Source organism: Halichoerus grypus, chromosome 11, assembly GCF_964656455.1.
Source record: "Halichoerus grypus chromosome 11, mHalGry1.hap1.1, whole genome shotgun sequence".
Classification (NCBI taxonomy): Eukaryota; Metazoa; Chordata; class Mammalia; order Carnivora; family Phocidae; genus Halichoerus; species Halichoerus grypus.
Window position 1 is genome coordinate 36837677 of NC_135722.1, and position 17352 is coordinate 36855028.

The 17352-nt window shown below is 44.9% G+C and overlaps 1 protein-coding gene across 3 annotated transcripts in view; it reads right to left on the reverse strand.

Moving 5' to 3' along the window:
• NELL1 (neural EGFL like 1) overlaps positions 1-17352 on the reverse strand; it is a 792671-nt gene extending 775319 nt beyond the window's left edge. For 2 of the 3 annotated variants that reach the window (XM_078058301.1, XM_078058300.1), the window contains exons 1-2: positions 17121-17352; positions 8752-8880 (exon numbers count right to left, since the gene is read on the reverse strand). In XM_078058301.1, coding sequence (XP_077914427.1) covers positions 8752-8880; positions 17121-17175 — 184 coding nt within the window. In that variant the 5' untranslated portion in view covers positions 17176-17352. The remainder of the gene's footprint in view (positions 1-8751; positions 8881-17120) is intronic. The other variant, XM_078058302.1, reaches the window with a different exon arrangement.

Genomic DNA, 17352 nt, shown 5'->3' on the forward strand with positions numbered 1-17352 from the left:
CTTAACGACTGAGCCACCCAGGCGCCCCAACCCCTAAGAATATCTTTATCATAGACATTACCATTATTACCCAATGTCCTGAGAGGAAACACATTCCAAGAGGTAAAGTAATTTGCCCAAGGCCAATATGTTAGTATGGAATTGGTACATATGCATAGTAGTTTCTAAAAGAATTACTATCTTTTTACATTCTCTGCTTTCTCTCTCCATCTCTGCTCTCCTTAATGTACTATTTGATGGGAGAAGGAGCATGACCGAGAAAACAGATTTTAGTGCAGATGTTAGAAGTATGCATATTTGGGAAATTATTTATTTTCTCTACGATATACATTTAGTCACATAGCCACTGAATGATTTTCCAGAATATGCCAGTGCAGGTGTTAATTTGACCAGAGAGGAACTTGAAAACCCTCTCCACTCCCACGGCTTGCTTGAGTTTTATTTTGGCAAGAGCAAAAATACCTATATTTGGGAGATGCTGGTATGTGAATTGAATCACTCCACTAATTGATTAAATGCAAAGTTATACTAAATCACTCCACTCAAAGTGAGGTTGACTTGTAAATGTTCCCAGAGGTAATTAGTGACTAGGCGCATCCAATCAACAGAAAAAACAATTCAGACTTGGGCAACAGTGGGTGGCAGGAAATGTGGAAGATCAGCATTAAACAAACCCTTTGGGTAACTCCATCTTATTCAGAGTTTCTAAGCATTAAGAGCTATAACTCAAGCTTCAAGTACCGTTTTGTGAAAATGATTACCCAAGAGCGGTGCTCCTATGACATAGAAACTACATATTTAATTCCTGCCCATTTTTCAAGGTCTGCTTCGGGTGCCACCTCCTCCAAGGAGCTTCCCCAAGTTCTCCAGTGAGAAGTTTCTCTTCAACATACTCAGGACTTTATAATCTACGACAAAGCCAGTTCTCCTCTTCCCCTCTACGTTAGAGTGTCCAAGGGCATTCTGTGTTTGCCCTTCTACACTATAACCTCACTGGGGTCAAGATCTTTGCCTTATTCATCTGTGTCTCCCACAACATCTAGCATAAATCCTAGAATGCAATAGGTGCTAAAAGCCTCAATCTTCCCGAAGTACCCCACATTAGTCTTTGTTCTATCTTGTCACGTAAAACATACTACTTGAAAGATACTATCTATTTTTTTTCTTTAGAAACTCTTCTAAAATAGAACTCCTGAAAGGTAGCATCTTCCTGGCAGGAGAAAAAAAAAGCAACATATTAAAGAATCTGCACTCATGCATATTCTAATTCACTTTTATAAATGAGACACCAATGGACAGACACATCCTCCCAACTACTTAAGAGCAAGGCACTGTCAGTCAGAGAGAAGTACGGTTCCAAACCCTCAGATCTTCTCTGAGTCCCATTCAAGGCAAAGCAGAGATTTTCCAAAATGATTTTTGAAACTCTAAAGCTGGTATTTAGGATGTTTTTCAGCTTAGAGAAGATCTATGCCAGTCTTACACATAGCCATTCATTCTCTCTGCCCCCTTCCCCAATCCCTAGTAAAATATAATTTGTTTCAAGTAAGAAGGGAATAAAAATCTTACTTATTCTATTCTCTGCACTATACAAGGACAGCAGTGACAAAGACAACCCTAAAAGGCTGGCCAGCCCCAAAATAAATCCTATCAGGCTTTGGAGTTGGTATTTTAGGAGTGCTTCCAGTTAAGTAAGCTTTCTACTTAAATTCATCAATATTATTAATAGGCTAGCATTGAAATGAAGGTTTTCACTCCCTTAATATAGATCAAATCAGAGCTGGACTTAGGATGGTGAAATATGAGAAGGAATAAAAATAAATGAAGAACAATGAATTTGTTTTTTACACTTTACACCTTTCAGAGTGCCTTCTCATACACTGTCATTTAATCCTTACACCCAGTCTGTGTATTCTTCCCATTTCCAGATGAGGAATCTGGAATCTTGTATATGAACAGATATACATTGAAAACATTAAGTGACATATCCCTGGCACCCCTAAGTATTCCCCCAAGGTACTTTGATTTACTCATTGATAAAATGGGGCAATAAAAGTACTTACCTTATGTGGTTGTAGTGAGGATGATATAAATTATTACATATAAAGTCCTGAGCCCTAATCTTCTGCCCCCTCCCCAATCCTCTGCTTTTCCCGCTATCCCAATCTACCATTGCAGGTTAAAATCTGACACTAATAACACACAAGATGAATAATACACATAGAAGGCCAAAGTTATACCCTATTATTTAAAAATGTATGAACTCACATCTAAAGAGAGCTCACCATGTACCAAATACAGGTGTAGCACTTTATATGTATTAATTTATTTCATCCTCACTACAACCATATATAGCAGATCCTATTATTACCCCACTTTATCAATGAGTAAATGGAAGTACTCTAGGCAGTGAGCTTAAGGAGCTTGCTAGTTGCCATCATGTATTAATATTGAAAGACAGGATTTTGTAGCTTGCCCATATTAAATGTGGTGTGGTAAAAGAGTAAAATCTCAGAGCCTCTCTAGACTTGCACAGTCCAACAGAGTAACCCCTAACCACATACAGCAACTGAGCACTTGAAATATGGCTAGTGTGGGCAAGGAAATAAATTTTTAATTCGAATTTGAATTAATCTGAATTTAAATTTAAAATGAATATTCAATGAAACAGCAGTTTTCAAGACACTGGATATCAGTTCCTGAAGGGCAGTAATCCTTGAAAATTGGAAAACGATAGAGAAGAGCCCTACAACTACCCAAGCTTATTGCTCCAGGAGAGGTCCCAAGCTGTGTCAGAGGAATAACTCAGGCAGAGCCCAGCAACTTCCCTGAGTTGAGGTGACAAAGCAGAGAGTCAGGGGAGACCAAGGCACTTAGATTTCACAGGACAGGAGACATGAATGGAGACAACAGCAGAGAGAAAAAAGTATGGATCTCTCTCAAGATCAGTATTCAGTGGATTACATGCATATGAGAAAAGTACCCAAAAACACAGAACCAGCACCCAAAAGGTAACAGTGCTCAATATACACACAAGGACAGAGAATACTACCTATTTCCACCACTTAAGCTGAAAATTCTCACAATTCATAGGGAATTGGGTAGAAGGTCTTGCCTCAGTGATGGAAAATAATTAGCTCTACTCTAGATGTTAGCATTAGCACTGCTTTGGGCTATCTAAGAAACCTTAAATGTAGGATCCAAAAAGATCAAATTGTTTCCCAGTAACTTAACTGTGTCCTAGAAAAATACCATGAATATTTATAAGAATTCAAAAATAGCACTAAACAAGGTAAAATCACAATGTCTGGCATTCATTCAAAAATTACCAGGCATGCAAGGAAGTAGTAATCAGGAGAAAAATTAATCAATCAAAATTAACCCAGCACTGATACAATAGAATTAGTGGTCAAGGACATTAAAAGAGTTATAACTGTGTTCCATCTATTCAAAAAGTTAAATGGAGACATGGAATATTTTTTAGAGTCAAAACTAAATTTACAGAGATGAAGCCATAATATATGAGATAAGAAAAAAACACTAAATGATACTAATAGCAGACACTACAGAAGAAAACTTCAGTGACCTTGAAGTATAGCAGTAGAAACTATCAAAAATAATACAGAAAGAAAAATGAACTACAATTTCTGAAATGAACAGAATATCAGTAAACTATGGAACAACTTTAAGCAGCCTAACATACATGTAATTGGAGTCCCTAAAGAAGAGAGATGGGGACAGAAAAAAATATTTAAAGTTATAATGGCCAAATTTTTTCCAAATCTGATGAAGTACAAGAGATCTCACGCAGAAAAAAACATAAAGAACACCACACTGAGGTGCATCATAATCAAATTGTTCAAAATCAGTGACAAAGAGGAAGTCTTAAAATCAGAAGAAAATTACCTACAGAGGAACAAAGATAGGGTGACACAGATTTCTTGTTGGAAACAATGCACATGAGAAGACAACGAATCAACATCTTTAAAGTACTGAAAGGAAAAAAAAAACTGTCAACCAGTATTCCATACCCAGCAAAAATATCTTTCAAAAAATGAAAACAGAATACTTTTTGTAGACATACAAAATCCAAAAGAATTCATCACCAGCAGACTTGCACTACTAAGAAATGTTAAAGGAAGTCCTTCAGACAGGATGAGAACAATACCAGATGGAAATAAGAATCCACACAAGGGACCGAAAAACACAGAAAATCGTAACTACATGGGTAAATACATGATTGATTTTCTTATTATCTAAATCTGTTCAAAAAATAATTGACTGATTAAATAAAAACAACAATGTCGTATGGGAAATAAAATGTGTGATCACAGATCGATGACCAAGAAAAAAGAAATAAACTATTGAAATGTTCTTATAATATACATGAAGTTGCATACTCTTACTTGAAGGTAGATTGTAATAATTTAATGATTTTTACTATAAAGCCTAAAGCAACCACTAAAATAATGAAAGACTTATAGATAATAAGCCAGCAAAGGAAATTAAATGGAATCATTAAAAAAAAAACTTCAATTAATCCAAAAGAAGCCAAAAAGTGGGAAAAATGGAACAAAGAAGACATGGGACAAGTAGAAAACAAATAGCAAAACGATATATTTAAATATAAACATGTTAATAGTGACATTAAATATAAATGGTCTAAATACCTATAAAGACTCCAGAAGGAACAGAGCTCTGCCAACACTTCAATTTTAACCCCCTAAAACTCATTTTGGACTTTTGACCTCCAGAACTATAAGATAATAAATTTGTTTTGTTTCAAGCCACTAAAATCGTGATAATCTGTTACAGCAACAACAGGAAACTAATACAGATTTGGGCACCTAGAAGTGGGATGCTATTGTAACAAGTAACTAAAAATACGGAAGTGGCTCTGGCATTGAATAATGAGCAGAGGCTGAAAAATTTTTGAAGAGCATGAAAGAAAAAACCTAGTCTGCCACTAACAGACCATTAGTGGAAATATGGATATTAAAGACTGCTAGTGAGAACTCAAAATGAAGTAAACAGCATGGTAGAGAAAACCTATATCATCTTAGGGAATACTTTAAATCATTGTGAACAGACCATTAGTAGAAACATGGACATTAAAAATGATGCTTGTAAGGGCTAAAAAGGAAATGGAACCCAGAAGACACAGGATCCTTGTTACATAGTGGCAGAAAGCTTAGCTGAATCATGTCCTGGAGTAATACAGAAAGCAAAACTTGTAAAAGATGAACTTGGACATTTAGCTGAGACTTCCAAGCAAAGTGTTGAAGGTGCAGTCTGGTTTCTTCTTGCTGCTTAGAGTAAAAGATGAGAGGAAAGAGAGAGATGAAGGGATGAGCTGATGAGCAGGAAGAAACTAGGACCTCTCAGCTTATTTGGACTGCAAAAGACAATAAAATGAGAAGATTCACTGTCAGGAAATTCTGCTCTGGGGTGAAAACCACAGGTGTAGCTGAACAACCTTTTGCTAGTGCCTCTGAAGGATCAAAAGTTCAGAAGATTCAATCACACAGAGGGCTCTTTGAAGAGATCAGGTACGTGACTCATGCATCCCCTCGGCCATCTCAGCACAGGTCAAGAATAGAGATGGGGCTATCTAAGAAAGATCTGTAGGGGGCCTCTTGTCCCATGGACAGGAGACCCTAAAGGTTCCTAGAATGTTGTAACAGCAGAAACACTGCCAACTTGTACTGAAGGAAACTGAAAGAGGATGAAATGAGAAAAAGCTGAAGGACTTCGATAACTCTACAGGCAGGGAACAGGCTGATAAAACCACTCAACCACAAACACGTGCTACTCTGCCTGAAAAAGGAAGAGTAACTCAAAGGAATGAGTCATGGGCCCAGAAGGCAGAGCCAAGGACCACACAGGATTACTCCCAAGCCCCGAAACTCAACAGAGTTTGCCTTGCTGGATTTCAAAATTTCTTGGGATTGGTGGCCCCTTTCTTCTTCCCATTTCCTTTCTATTAGCAGGGCTATCTATAACAGGCATCCTACACTTGTCCCACCATTTTATTTGGGAAGCAGATTACCTGTTTCCTACTTTTCACAGATCCATAGATGGAGAGGAGTTTTGCCCCCAAATTTATGATACTCAGAGTCACAGTCATACCTGATTTAGATTATTTAGATAATCAGATTTGGAATTTTTCAGCTGACGAGATTGGATAAGATTTTGGACCTTGAGTTGATGCCACAATGGGCTGAGATTTTGGAGAATACTGGGATGAGGTGAATGTATATTGCATGTGGGACAGACATGAATCCTTGGGGACTAGAGGGTGGATGGTGTGGTAAGCAAAATAATGGCTCCCCAAAGATGTCCAGGTCCTAATTGCCAGAACATGTAACTATGTTACCTTACATTGCAAAAGGGATTTGAGCATATGATTAAATTACAGATCTTGAGGTGGACAGATTATGCTGGATTATCCAGTTAGGCCCAATATAATCACAAGCGTCCTTAAGGGAAAGTCCTCCTCGGTCAACCTCCCATAATGAAGTTACTCTTTCCACCAAAGAAGCTGAAAATCCCTCCCCATGGCTGGAGCCTGCTAGACATCCCAGAGGTAATTGCCAAAGCAAAGAACACACAAAGTAACAGAATTCTTGCCTAAGAAGCCCACATTTGTGGAATAAATAAGTGAATGAGTAGTGAGTAAAGTAGCACATAGGACAGAGGAAATTTTAATTCAGTTAAAAATGTGTATTTGTCACCTACTACGTGCCATGCATGGTACTTGGTTCAAGGGATGTAGGGATGTATCTAAATAGAGATGACTTCTGCCTTAATGAAGCATGACCTCTCAACAGTAACTGAGCAGACCTTGTATAAGGCAAAAAGAAAAGTAATTCCATCTGTATTCTCTTAACCACACCCAGCTTAGGAACTTCACCAATCCCTTAGTAAGAATAAATGGAAATTAGCATATCCATAGTCTTGTTATGTATCATCATATAATATCTGTAGATTTATTATATACCATTAACAAGACCTAAGTGATCTCTACAGTATATATATGTAAATCTCATCTCTTAATACTGGTCCAGCCATTCTAAAATAATCCTTTTGCCGTCTTGACAAAAGGCTGAGTTAAAAGAACCCTGCCAGAAGTTTTCACAGAGGAATGCCCAAACTGCCTGACTATCATATCTAATCAGGTCACTCCCCTGCAGCAACCTCTGCAAAGGCCCCCACTGCTCTGAGAGTGAAGTACGAAACCACTAAGCTGGCACCACAAGCGAGGATAAGAATTACAATCATTCACAAGTATACATGGCCTCCCACCTATCAGAACGGATACCGGCCATAAATCATCAGTGTATCTAAGCCCCTGGATATCAGCTAAATATCAGTTCTGCCTACGGGGTCCAGCGTAACCCAGCCCCTCCCTGCCTCTCCAGACACTTGCCACCCCTTGGCCACACTAGACACCTTGCTATCGGTTTCTGCCTTCAGACCTTCATACACACTGTTTTCCCCGCCCAGAGTGCTCTGAACTCCCACCCCTCCCTACACCAGGCTTGCTATTCATTTTTCAAGTCTCTGCCGACACATCCATTTTCAGGGTAACCTTTACCTGACCACTACTATCTCTCCACCCTGGTTAAATCAGATCTCCCTGTACTACTCGTTTGGGCAGTCTATACATCTCCTTCATAGTAAGGACAGCTATTATAATTCAATAATTCCCCATGCAATGACTGTTTCTTTCACTCTATCTTCGAACGGCCTGCACCCATCTTTACTTACTCTTGCTGGTAATCCTACTACTAGCATGTTGCCTGGGACACAGCACGAGTTCCATATTAACAGCTAGGACTTACTGGGGGTCTACTATAGGTATCAGACACTGTTTTAACCACTTCGTTGGAGTAGCTCCTCTAATCTTATAACAGCCCCATGAGGTAGGTACTAGTATTTTAGATGAGGACACAGGCACAGTAAGGCTAAGGGATTGCCCAAAGTCTCAAAGCCAGTAAGTGGTAGGGTTGGAATTTGATCTCAGACAGTTGGGCTTTTAAGAAGCATACTACAGTCCCTTGATAATTGAGAACCAAGTAAGCTGCACCCCTAAGAGAATACAGCCGTAAAACATCCTCTGTGCTCATGTACCCATTATATAGGAGAGATAAATATATGAATAAGAATAGGTGTAGGGGCGCCTGGGTGGCTCAGTCGTTAAGCGTCTGCCTTCGGCTCAGGTCACGATCCCAGGGTCCTGGGATCGAGCCCCGCATCGGGCTCCCTGCTCCGGGAAGCCTGCTTCTCCCTCTCCCACTCCCCCTTGTGTTCCTGCTCTCGCTGTCTCTCTCTGTCAAATAAATAAATAAAATCTTAAAAAAAAAAAAAAAGAATAGGTGTAGATATAGTACAGATACGGGTAAAGATATAGGTAACATTGCAGACATATCCTGTAAAAGCAATGTGGCTGGCCAATGGTTTCCAAGAGCTTTGCAATTTCACTCAACGTAAGACCCCCACCAAAATACCCAAGGAAACATTTCACTGCCAAACCAAAGAGTTCACACCCATGCCTCTAGTACCCCCAGCCCACCCTCAGAACACCCCTCGGTTATCTGTTATACTCTTGACATTTCTGAACATACCTTATGACAATAACACAAGAGAAATCGCAGAGGTGATCCTCTGGCACACACACCACAAGAACACTCCCCAGACAGATCCTCCTCCCCAAGTTCCGCCTCCATGCAAAGGAGGAGGTGCCTTTACCTTGAAATAAATATGCTTTGCTGGCATTGTGCAGTCCGGACACCTGAGTCACTCCAAGGGTGGTGTTCACGAGGTCGAGCTCGGTGATAATATCCATCTGCAGGTCAGGGTCCGTCCCAAAGCCCACCACTGAAAAGGAACAGAGAGCCGTCTTGGCTTCAAATATAGACTGCTAGCAGCAAAACAGAACAGAAATTATAGAGGCCTGGAGTGGCAGGCAATACAAGGGAGCCAGTGAAGAGCATGTGGAGATGCAACCTTCTGGAGTGGAAAGGGAGAACAACTCTGCTCCACAGCCCCCAAGACACTGGAGTTTCTTTGTCCCTTCCCCCACCCTCACTCCCCGTTCATTACGGATTGAGGATCCCTTATCCAAAACCCTCAGAGCCAAATAGATTCCAGATTCAGAATGTATCATATGTTGGAAAGGTAATATGCCCTAAAAACTACATTTTAGGTAACACCCTAAGCAACGTCTGAATCAGTACCCCATAATCAAACACAGTATTTCTGGACCAAGAAGTGTGATGTTTTCTTCCAGCTGGCAAAACAAAGACTATACGTAGCCTCTTATCAGTTGAGGTCAAGTTTCACCACCAAATGAGTCCAGCTCAGGGTAGCTTTTGCTGTCCCGTGAGTTATGAAGAAACTTCGGGCTTCCAAAGTTTTTCAGATCTGGGGACTGTGGCTACAGGATCGTGGCCCTGATCCACCCGCTTCCCAGACTGATGCAGCAGCAAAACCTGACAGCACCGTCACCAGTAAACACCCCCGCGGGGCGCTCCCTCCGCAGCAGGCACAGCCGTGATACCGTGATGTCCAGGAGGGCCGTGCACCTGTTGGAGCAGGGTGGCGGAGGGACTGGCCCAGAAAGTGAAACAAGAGCCATATGTTCCCTCCAAGGGGAATCCCTGAATGGAAAGTTAAATTCCCAGACAACTCTGTTGGAGAACCTTAGTGCAGAGAAACATGGCCAAGAGCCCCCTAACGCCTGATCTGAGAAAGGCAAAAGCTGAAGGCTTGTCTCTCACCCAGGGGGCGTTCTTTGCAATGACACACTCATGACTGCAAAGTGACTTCCAATGATAGGTATTAATAAGGCTAGAGATCACTGGAAGGGACTGTGGGCAAGCCATTCATAAAGGCAGCATCTATCTACACTTCACATCTCAGGAGTGCGATTCTGATTGCACAGTCGGAAATGTTTTAATCAGCTACAGCTGTCAACTTCTGTCTGATGGCAAAGCAGTTGCCGAGGCAAGATCTGGAAACCCAATTTGTCCCAGAGAGACTGAGTGAATGGATGTTCACCAGGACATCGTGAGCTATTACAACCTCCTCTGTCCTCCCGCCTTCACCCCTCACCCCACAGATTTGGGGAAGGAAATCTGCCCTCTCCTTACTCTTTTCCTATGAGGAAAACAGGAGCTGCTATAGCAACAGAAGGTTGGGCTAGGCAGGCTCGCCAAGGCAGACAAAGGGTTAAACTGAAGGCACAGTGCCTAAACTGCATTCTTGGTTTCTCCTCGTCCTCTGAACTAAAGGTTCAATTTCCCCCTTCCAAATGCAGCCCGTTATAAGACCAGTTTACTCGAGGACAGCTCTTCCTTCTCTCCATTCTGCATCCATTCATCCATGCAGTACCTTTTCAACAGGTATTAGTGAGCGCTTACAATGTAACACACAGTGCTGGGGACTGGAGCTGTCCTCACAGAGCATGCAGTCCTGAGCTAACGAGTGAAGAGGAGGCAAAAAAAAAAATAGATAAGATCATCTGAGATGGCAATAAATGCCATGCAGAAAATAAAACAGAGTCATGGAATACAAAGCAACTTGGGTGGGGCTTTAGAAAGGACATTCAGGAAGGGCTCATTTGAGTGGAAACCTGAATGCCTGCAGGGCTGGCAGTGGCAAGATCTGGGGGGGGAGACAGCTTTCCAGGGATAGAGAATAGCCCACTGCAAACCAGGAACAGACTTGGCACGTTCGGGCCACAGATAAAAGGCCAGTGTCGCTGGAGCAGAATGGGCAGGGAGAGAGTGGTCGAAAATGAGGCCAAAGAGTAGGGCCTGCTTTTTGAGCCACAGCAAGGAGATGGATATTATCCTAACTGCAATTAGGAAATCATTGGAGGGCTTAAGGTGTGTGTTGAAGAGGAGGAGGAGGAGATGCTCCTAGTTTACATCATGATCTCACCTAAGTTTCCATCCTACCTGCTCATCCCTCACACAGACTCCGTTCACAAAGACTGGTCGAATACCTACTCTGTGCAAAGGACTGAACCACTGGGTGTCTATCAGCCCAAGTCATGGTGATGTTTTTCTCCAAGTGAGCTCAGATATCAGCAGTTCTGTGATCACCTTGAAAAGGCAGGAAAAGAACTAATATCTCAGTTTGATCTATAGTGTTGTACACCTATATGGCAAAAATTAAATCAAGAGGGATCTCAGAGGACCTCCAGGCTGGTCTTTCTCTGGCTAGGAATTCGGAAAGTGAGCTGGGGAATGTGCCCTTAGCTGGACACGAGAAGACAGAAGTGTCCCTGGAGCCCCAGTGCCTTGCACAGGGGCTGACAGCTGGTACACCCTGAATTTAGGACCTAAATAATTAACTGATGAGTGTACGCACCATCACTGCTTCGGGTACAATGACCTCTGAGCAATATGCGTATCTAGGGATACCACCAGACAACAGGATGGCATTCAGGCCAAGGAAACAATCTTTGAAAAAAACTGTGGTTGAGGGGCGCCTGGGTGGCTCAGTTGGTTGGGCGTCTGCCTTTGGCTCAGGTCATGATCTCAGGGTCCTGGGATCGAGCCCCGCATCCGGCTCCCTGCTCAGCGGGAAGCCTGCTTCCCCCTCTCCCTCTGCTGTTGCCCCTGCTTGTTCTCTCTCTCTCTGTCAAATAAATAAATAAAATCTTAAAAAAAAAAAAAAAAACTGTAGTTGACTTGATTATTGGATTCAAATCTTTACCCCTCCCAGATCCACACCCTTTGCTGCGGGGCTTTCCAATTCCTTCCACTAGAGTGAAAGTAAACCTCTGCATCCTTTGACTTTGAGCCTCGCCATCTAACTTATTTGGATCATTGGGATGCTTGGGATGTTAGCAATATTACACATGCAGAGGCCTGAACGTGCTTGTGGGGTAGGGCTTGTTCTCTTGCACCTCTGCACCATGATGAAAAGAACATGGCCCCACGGCTCCCCTGGTCCAAGGAGACGGAGACACATGGAGCAGACAACCCACTTGAGTTTGGCACCATGCCCAGCCAAACCTGACCTAGATGAGCCAGGAACAGAACAACCTACAGACATGTGAAACAAAATAAATGTAGGTTTTTTGTTTGTTTGTTTTTTATTTTTTTTTTTTTAAAGATTTTATTTATTTATTTGACAGAGACAGACACAGTGAGAGAGGGAACACAAGCAGTGGGAGTGAGAGAGGGAGAAGCAGGCTTCCTGCGGAGCATGGAGCCCGATGTGAGGCTCAATCCCAGGACCCTGGGATCATGACCTGAGCTGAAGGCAGACGCTTAACGACTGAGCCACCCAGGTGCCCCAAAATAAATGTAGTTTTAAGCCACTGAGTTCTGGGTGGTTTGGTATGCGATATTATTGTGGCAGTAGTTGACCGAAGCAGGGACTAAAGACCCACTATAATCGTCATCCTTAAAATGCTCCCAGACTAGGAGCCCTGCAACTAGACAAGCCTAAAAGGCACCCAAACAGATTCTGTAGAACTAGCAGAACACCCCATTGGTGCCCTTGGATCCCTGTCCCCAAATGAGAATACAGCACACTCCATCCACAAAGTGTTGTGGAAACAACACTAAACCAAGAGCCAGTTTCAGTCCTGTCTCCTCCCCCTACTAACTCTTGGAAAAACAACTTCACTTCTCTGAGCCTCAGTTCCCTCATCTGTAAAATGAGGATGATCATACCTGCCTCCGGCCTCCTAAGGTTTTGGTGATAACTATGTGAACATGCCTAGCATATACGTGGTGCCCAGCTGGGCTTTGCAGCATCTGTCTTTCATAAGACAGCTCCCTGGTCCTCAACTCCACTGGAATTGTACAAAACGTACAGATGTCCCCCTTCCTCCCAAGCCCTCCACGTGCCCAACTGACCTGGAAGGGCTTCTCGCTCTGGCTGCGCTTAGGGGAAATCTAAATATTAAGTCTACACTCATTCCTCCTCCTATAGCCCAAAAGTGAAGGGATCCCCTGGTTTTAAGATAACTGTATTGCTCTTGTTATGAAAACATCCCATAAAAACAGAACAAGAGAAATCAATTAAGCTTCCAGATACACTTTTCTCCCCTCCCTTTAATTGGTCTCCTTCAGGATGAAAATGCCTTGTGCCAATAGCAGGATGTGTAAAAGAGAGTACTTTACACACTGCCTCGGGAATCAGAAAATCTATTAATAAGATAGCATTTACATGGCCTCTCCTGAACCTTATGCAGTATGACAGCGTTGGTTCCATAAAAATAATTTTTTTTTTTTAATGTTTCTGCTTCTTGTCCAAGCCTGGAGCTCCTGCCCTTTCCAAGGAAACTCTATTCAAGTGCTCTACTTTGGCCACTGCTGCTCTACAAATGGCTGAGGCTGGGAACTGGAATTAAGCAGGATAAAAGGCATCTGGGGAAGAAACATTTTTTTAAAACCTGGAAGGCAGCATGTCACCGTGGGAGAAGCACTTGGGGCCTGGCTCTGGGATTCACAACCTCCACCCTAATCTACACCTGCTATTGTTGGCCACTCCACAGTCCTGCCCAGGGAGTGCTCAGGCCCAAAGACCATTCAGTACACCTTCAGGGTCCTGGGCCTAAGCTCCCAAGCAAATCCTCCTGGGCCTGGCTCACTCCAAATCTAATCCGGGCTCACTGTCCTCGATGGCCCCTGTTTTCTCCTGTTCAACACAGAGAAATAGGATGCTGAAGAGATGCTCCAAGACCTCAGTTAACAGCAGGATTTCACAACCAGTTGATCGGATTCGGACCCCTGGACTCCTGCAAAGATCCCCAAAAGCAATATCCTTGAAGAATATGTTCTAGGCCTGTTCCAAGTCAGCCAAATATTGCACGTAATCACTGCAGTCTGGGGGCTCTGTTCACAGCTCTATTATTTCAGAGTTAATGAAGAGCCAGGTAAGTGCTTCAAAAAGGAAAAGCTCTCCTTTCCAGCAGGTGGCAGCAAAAGGCAGCAAAAGGGGCCCCAGGGGCTCCCCGCAGCCCCCACCTCCCAGGCCCCAACCACCACCACCATCCTGGCCAGGTGACCAAAACAAACAGGAAAGGGAATTTTGTATTCATCACACAGCCAAGCCATTGGAGAAAACTCGTGGACTTAATACGTTATTACCACTGATAATGTAGCCTTCTAAATTGTCATTATTTAAGTATGTACCTGGAAATCCCAGAGTGATCTTTCACCCAGAAATAACAAGAACTGGAGAACAGCACCTCCTATCTTGCCTCCATTTTACTCTCTTAAAACAAGTTCCCTGAACAATGAGCAATTTAAGCAGCTTCCTGTGACACCTATCATTAGATCTTTTCATATGTAACTGCTACTGCACTGCAGGGTTCCTTTAATTAAATGTGCCTGATATCATCTATTCATTTCCATTAAAAGGCGATATCTGAGCAGCTCACTAAGTGAACCCCATGTTTATTTCATCCTGGACTGTTAACAGCCCAGACAACAATTGTCCCTCTTGACAAATAAACTTTCCAAGCGACTGTTTGGATCCTGATAAACTAATCACGACCCAGCCTCTGCTACCAAAGAGAGTGGAGGTTTAATGCAGGAATGGTGGTTCCTGGGCAAATCAAAGAGGCTGCCCGCCCCCCCCCCCCGCCGCCGCCGCCCCAGAAAACTGCTGATCAATACCCCTTCAAGAGACAAGACATTGTAAGTGAAGGACTTGAGATATAATTCCAAAACCACCCCCCATACTGATTCTTATGATAATTTTTGTAAAAGAAATATGTGGCCTCTGGTGTTCAAGAAGTGCCAAGGGGCACAGAAAACCCAAGCTCCCTAGCAACTGCCACAACCAATAGGGCAGATCCTCCCATGCTCCCCCGCCTGTGCAGAGGCTCTGCCCTCTGCCTGGGATGCCTTCCCCACTCTGCCCACCTGGAAAACTCCCTGTAAAGCCTTCAAACACAACCCTTAATGTCACCTCCTGATTAAAGCCTTCCTTGAGCATCAACCACCCAAAATTCATTCCTACCATTTCTCCTCTGTATTGCTTTCATTGAAACATCTTATATTCCCTCCTCTCCTACTACCCCCGCCCCCACTCCCTCCCATCAAGCTGTAGGGAAAAAAAAAAAAAAATGTTCTCCAGTTTCTACCTAGATTATCAGCTAAGCTTTAAGTTCCTGGAAGTCAAGGACCAAGTCGTTTTCTCTCTGCATAAGCAATCCTGGCACCCAGCAAGGCGCTCAACTGTTCCTTGAATGAGTGAATAAATACATGAATGAATCTCTCCTACAACAGAATTTTTACAAGATTGAAAGGGGGTTGGTGTGGGGAAGGGAAAAAAACTGTGTTCTTCAAGGTCTCCACTAGCAGTGCACCCCGGAGGCACAGTCCATTCCGGATGGGGGCACTTTTTGCCGACTTTTCAAAGAACTAATGAGAACAAAGGATTTAGGCATACCGGTAACGATCTGCACTTGAGGATGTGAAATGACCAAGAAGCTGCCCCCTCCCCCATCTAGTTTCTCTCTCCTCCGTCCCTCCATTAAGATGCCCACCAGCACCAGATTCTCCGGGCACGGGACTGGTAGCCCAGTTTCTGCACTAGCCTCGCCCTTCCTGATTTTCTGAGGGCGCATTTCTTCAAGTGTGCTCTTGGTTTTAAAAGCCTAGCCCATCCCGATGTGCCCATACCCAAGAAGCAACTATTCTAGACTGGACTGAGCCTTGGTGTCCCTGCAGCCACGGGAAGCTCAGATGAAGACAGGAAAGGAAGGAGGATTCCTTTTGTCCCTGGAGAAGTCCAAACCCGTTGCTCTTCCATTAAGCAACGGGAAAGCTGCTACCCTCTCAGACCTGGGTAAATGGAAAAGACCAGCAGGAAACTCTAGACGCCCAACTTTGTATCCTCAGGCGGGCTAAGTGCCAAAGAGGGGCGCCTGGGGCGCAGGCGGAGGGAACTTTCAGGCTAACCAAGGCACGGCACCCTCCCCAGCCCTTTCCCCATAAACTTGCTGCCTGGCCTGGGATGGAGGCTATGCCTCTAGAAAGGGAAATGCGAGTGGTAAAAGAAGAAAAGATAAAGGGAGGGGTGACTGACTACACGCCGGTTCTGGGGTGCAAGGTCGGCAGCGCGTGCTAAGGCTGGCTAGCACAAGAATAAAAATTCGCCACGCTCCCACCCCCACCCCCAGCATGGGAGAGCTGTATTTTTGTCCATACTGTGCCTACTCCACCCCACCCCACCCCACCTTCCCACCTCTACTATGAGACCCGTGGAGAAGACGACTGAGAAAGGGTCTCCAAACCCCATGAGATATGGGGGCTGCGGGCGAGTGGGAGCGGGTGGAAGGAGGTGCTCTTAGAGTCCTCACAACTGCGTCTCTGAAGGCAGAACGAAGAGGGGACTTCAGAAATTACGCCAATTATCCTCGTCCTCCCTCCACAATCCCCAACCTGCAATTATAGCAAGGGAAAACTGGTTGGGAGCTTGAGAAAATCTCCCTGGATTGTCTCCACGGTTCCAATTCCCCCGAATTATTGTTCGTCCAGCCCTTGGAGACTGGGTGGAGGGGGAGAGAATGCTCCTGGAGTTCCCCTGGGGAGAGTCAGGAGGGGACCAGGCGAGACCACGGAATCCCGCGGTTCGCCCGCAGCCCTCACCCGGTGCCGTGCCCTCCCCGGCCGCAGCCGCGCCTGCCCGCCGGCCGGAAGCGCTCTCTCTGCGGGTGCGACTCCCGCGGCTGCCACTTCCCGGCCCGACCCCGCGCAGGAAGAGCGGTTTCCACCGCACCTTTCAAGTTCGGGGCTGTGGGGCTCACGGGCCGAACCTGCTGTGATTTCGACCCGGAAGCTGGTTAGTAGGAGCAGAAGGGTGCGCCGGCTCGGCCGCGCCCCTCACTCCGGCGTCCTCGAGGCCGCGTCTCCAAGGAAGGGGGCACTCATGGGGGCATCTTCCAGCCCGTGAGTCCCACTTCTCACCCTTTCACCTGGAGCAGGGCAGAGAGATCCGAGGGACCCATCCACGCCGCGCCGCCCTTCCTGGACCAGCGCGGAGCTCGTCTCCAGGTCTCACGACGCCTGTGCGGGCACTGGGCACAGCGGCGCGGCTCCCCCCTTCCCCGGGATACCTACGACCGCCCCAGCCGTGCTTACCTGTCCTGGCGGTGCACACACAGAAGCACACAACTAAAATCACATCCCTCGGCATCGCTCCCGAGGGTCCCCGCCAAACGGGGCGCGCGGAAACCAGGAAGAAACAAATGCGCCTGGATCCCGAGGCGCGCCGGGCACCGAGCCGCCAAACTTGCTAGCGGGCGGCAGGGGAGGAGGCTCGGTAGCGCGGGAGGAGGCTGGGCAGCAACGGGTGCTGCGCTCGGGGATCGCG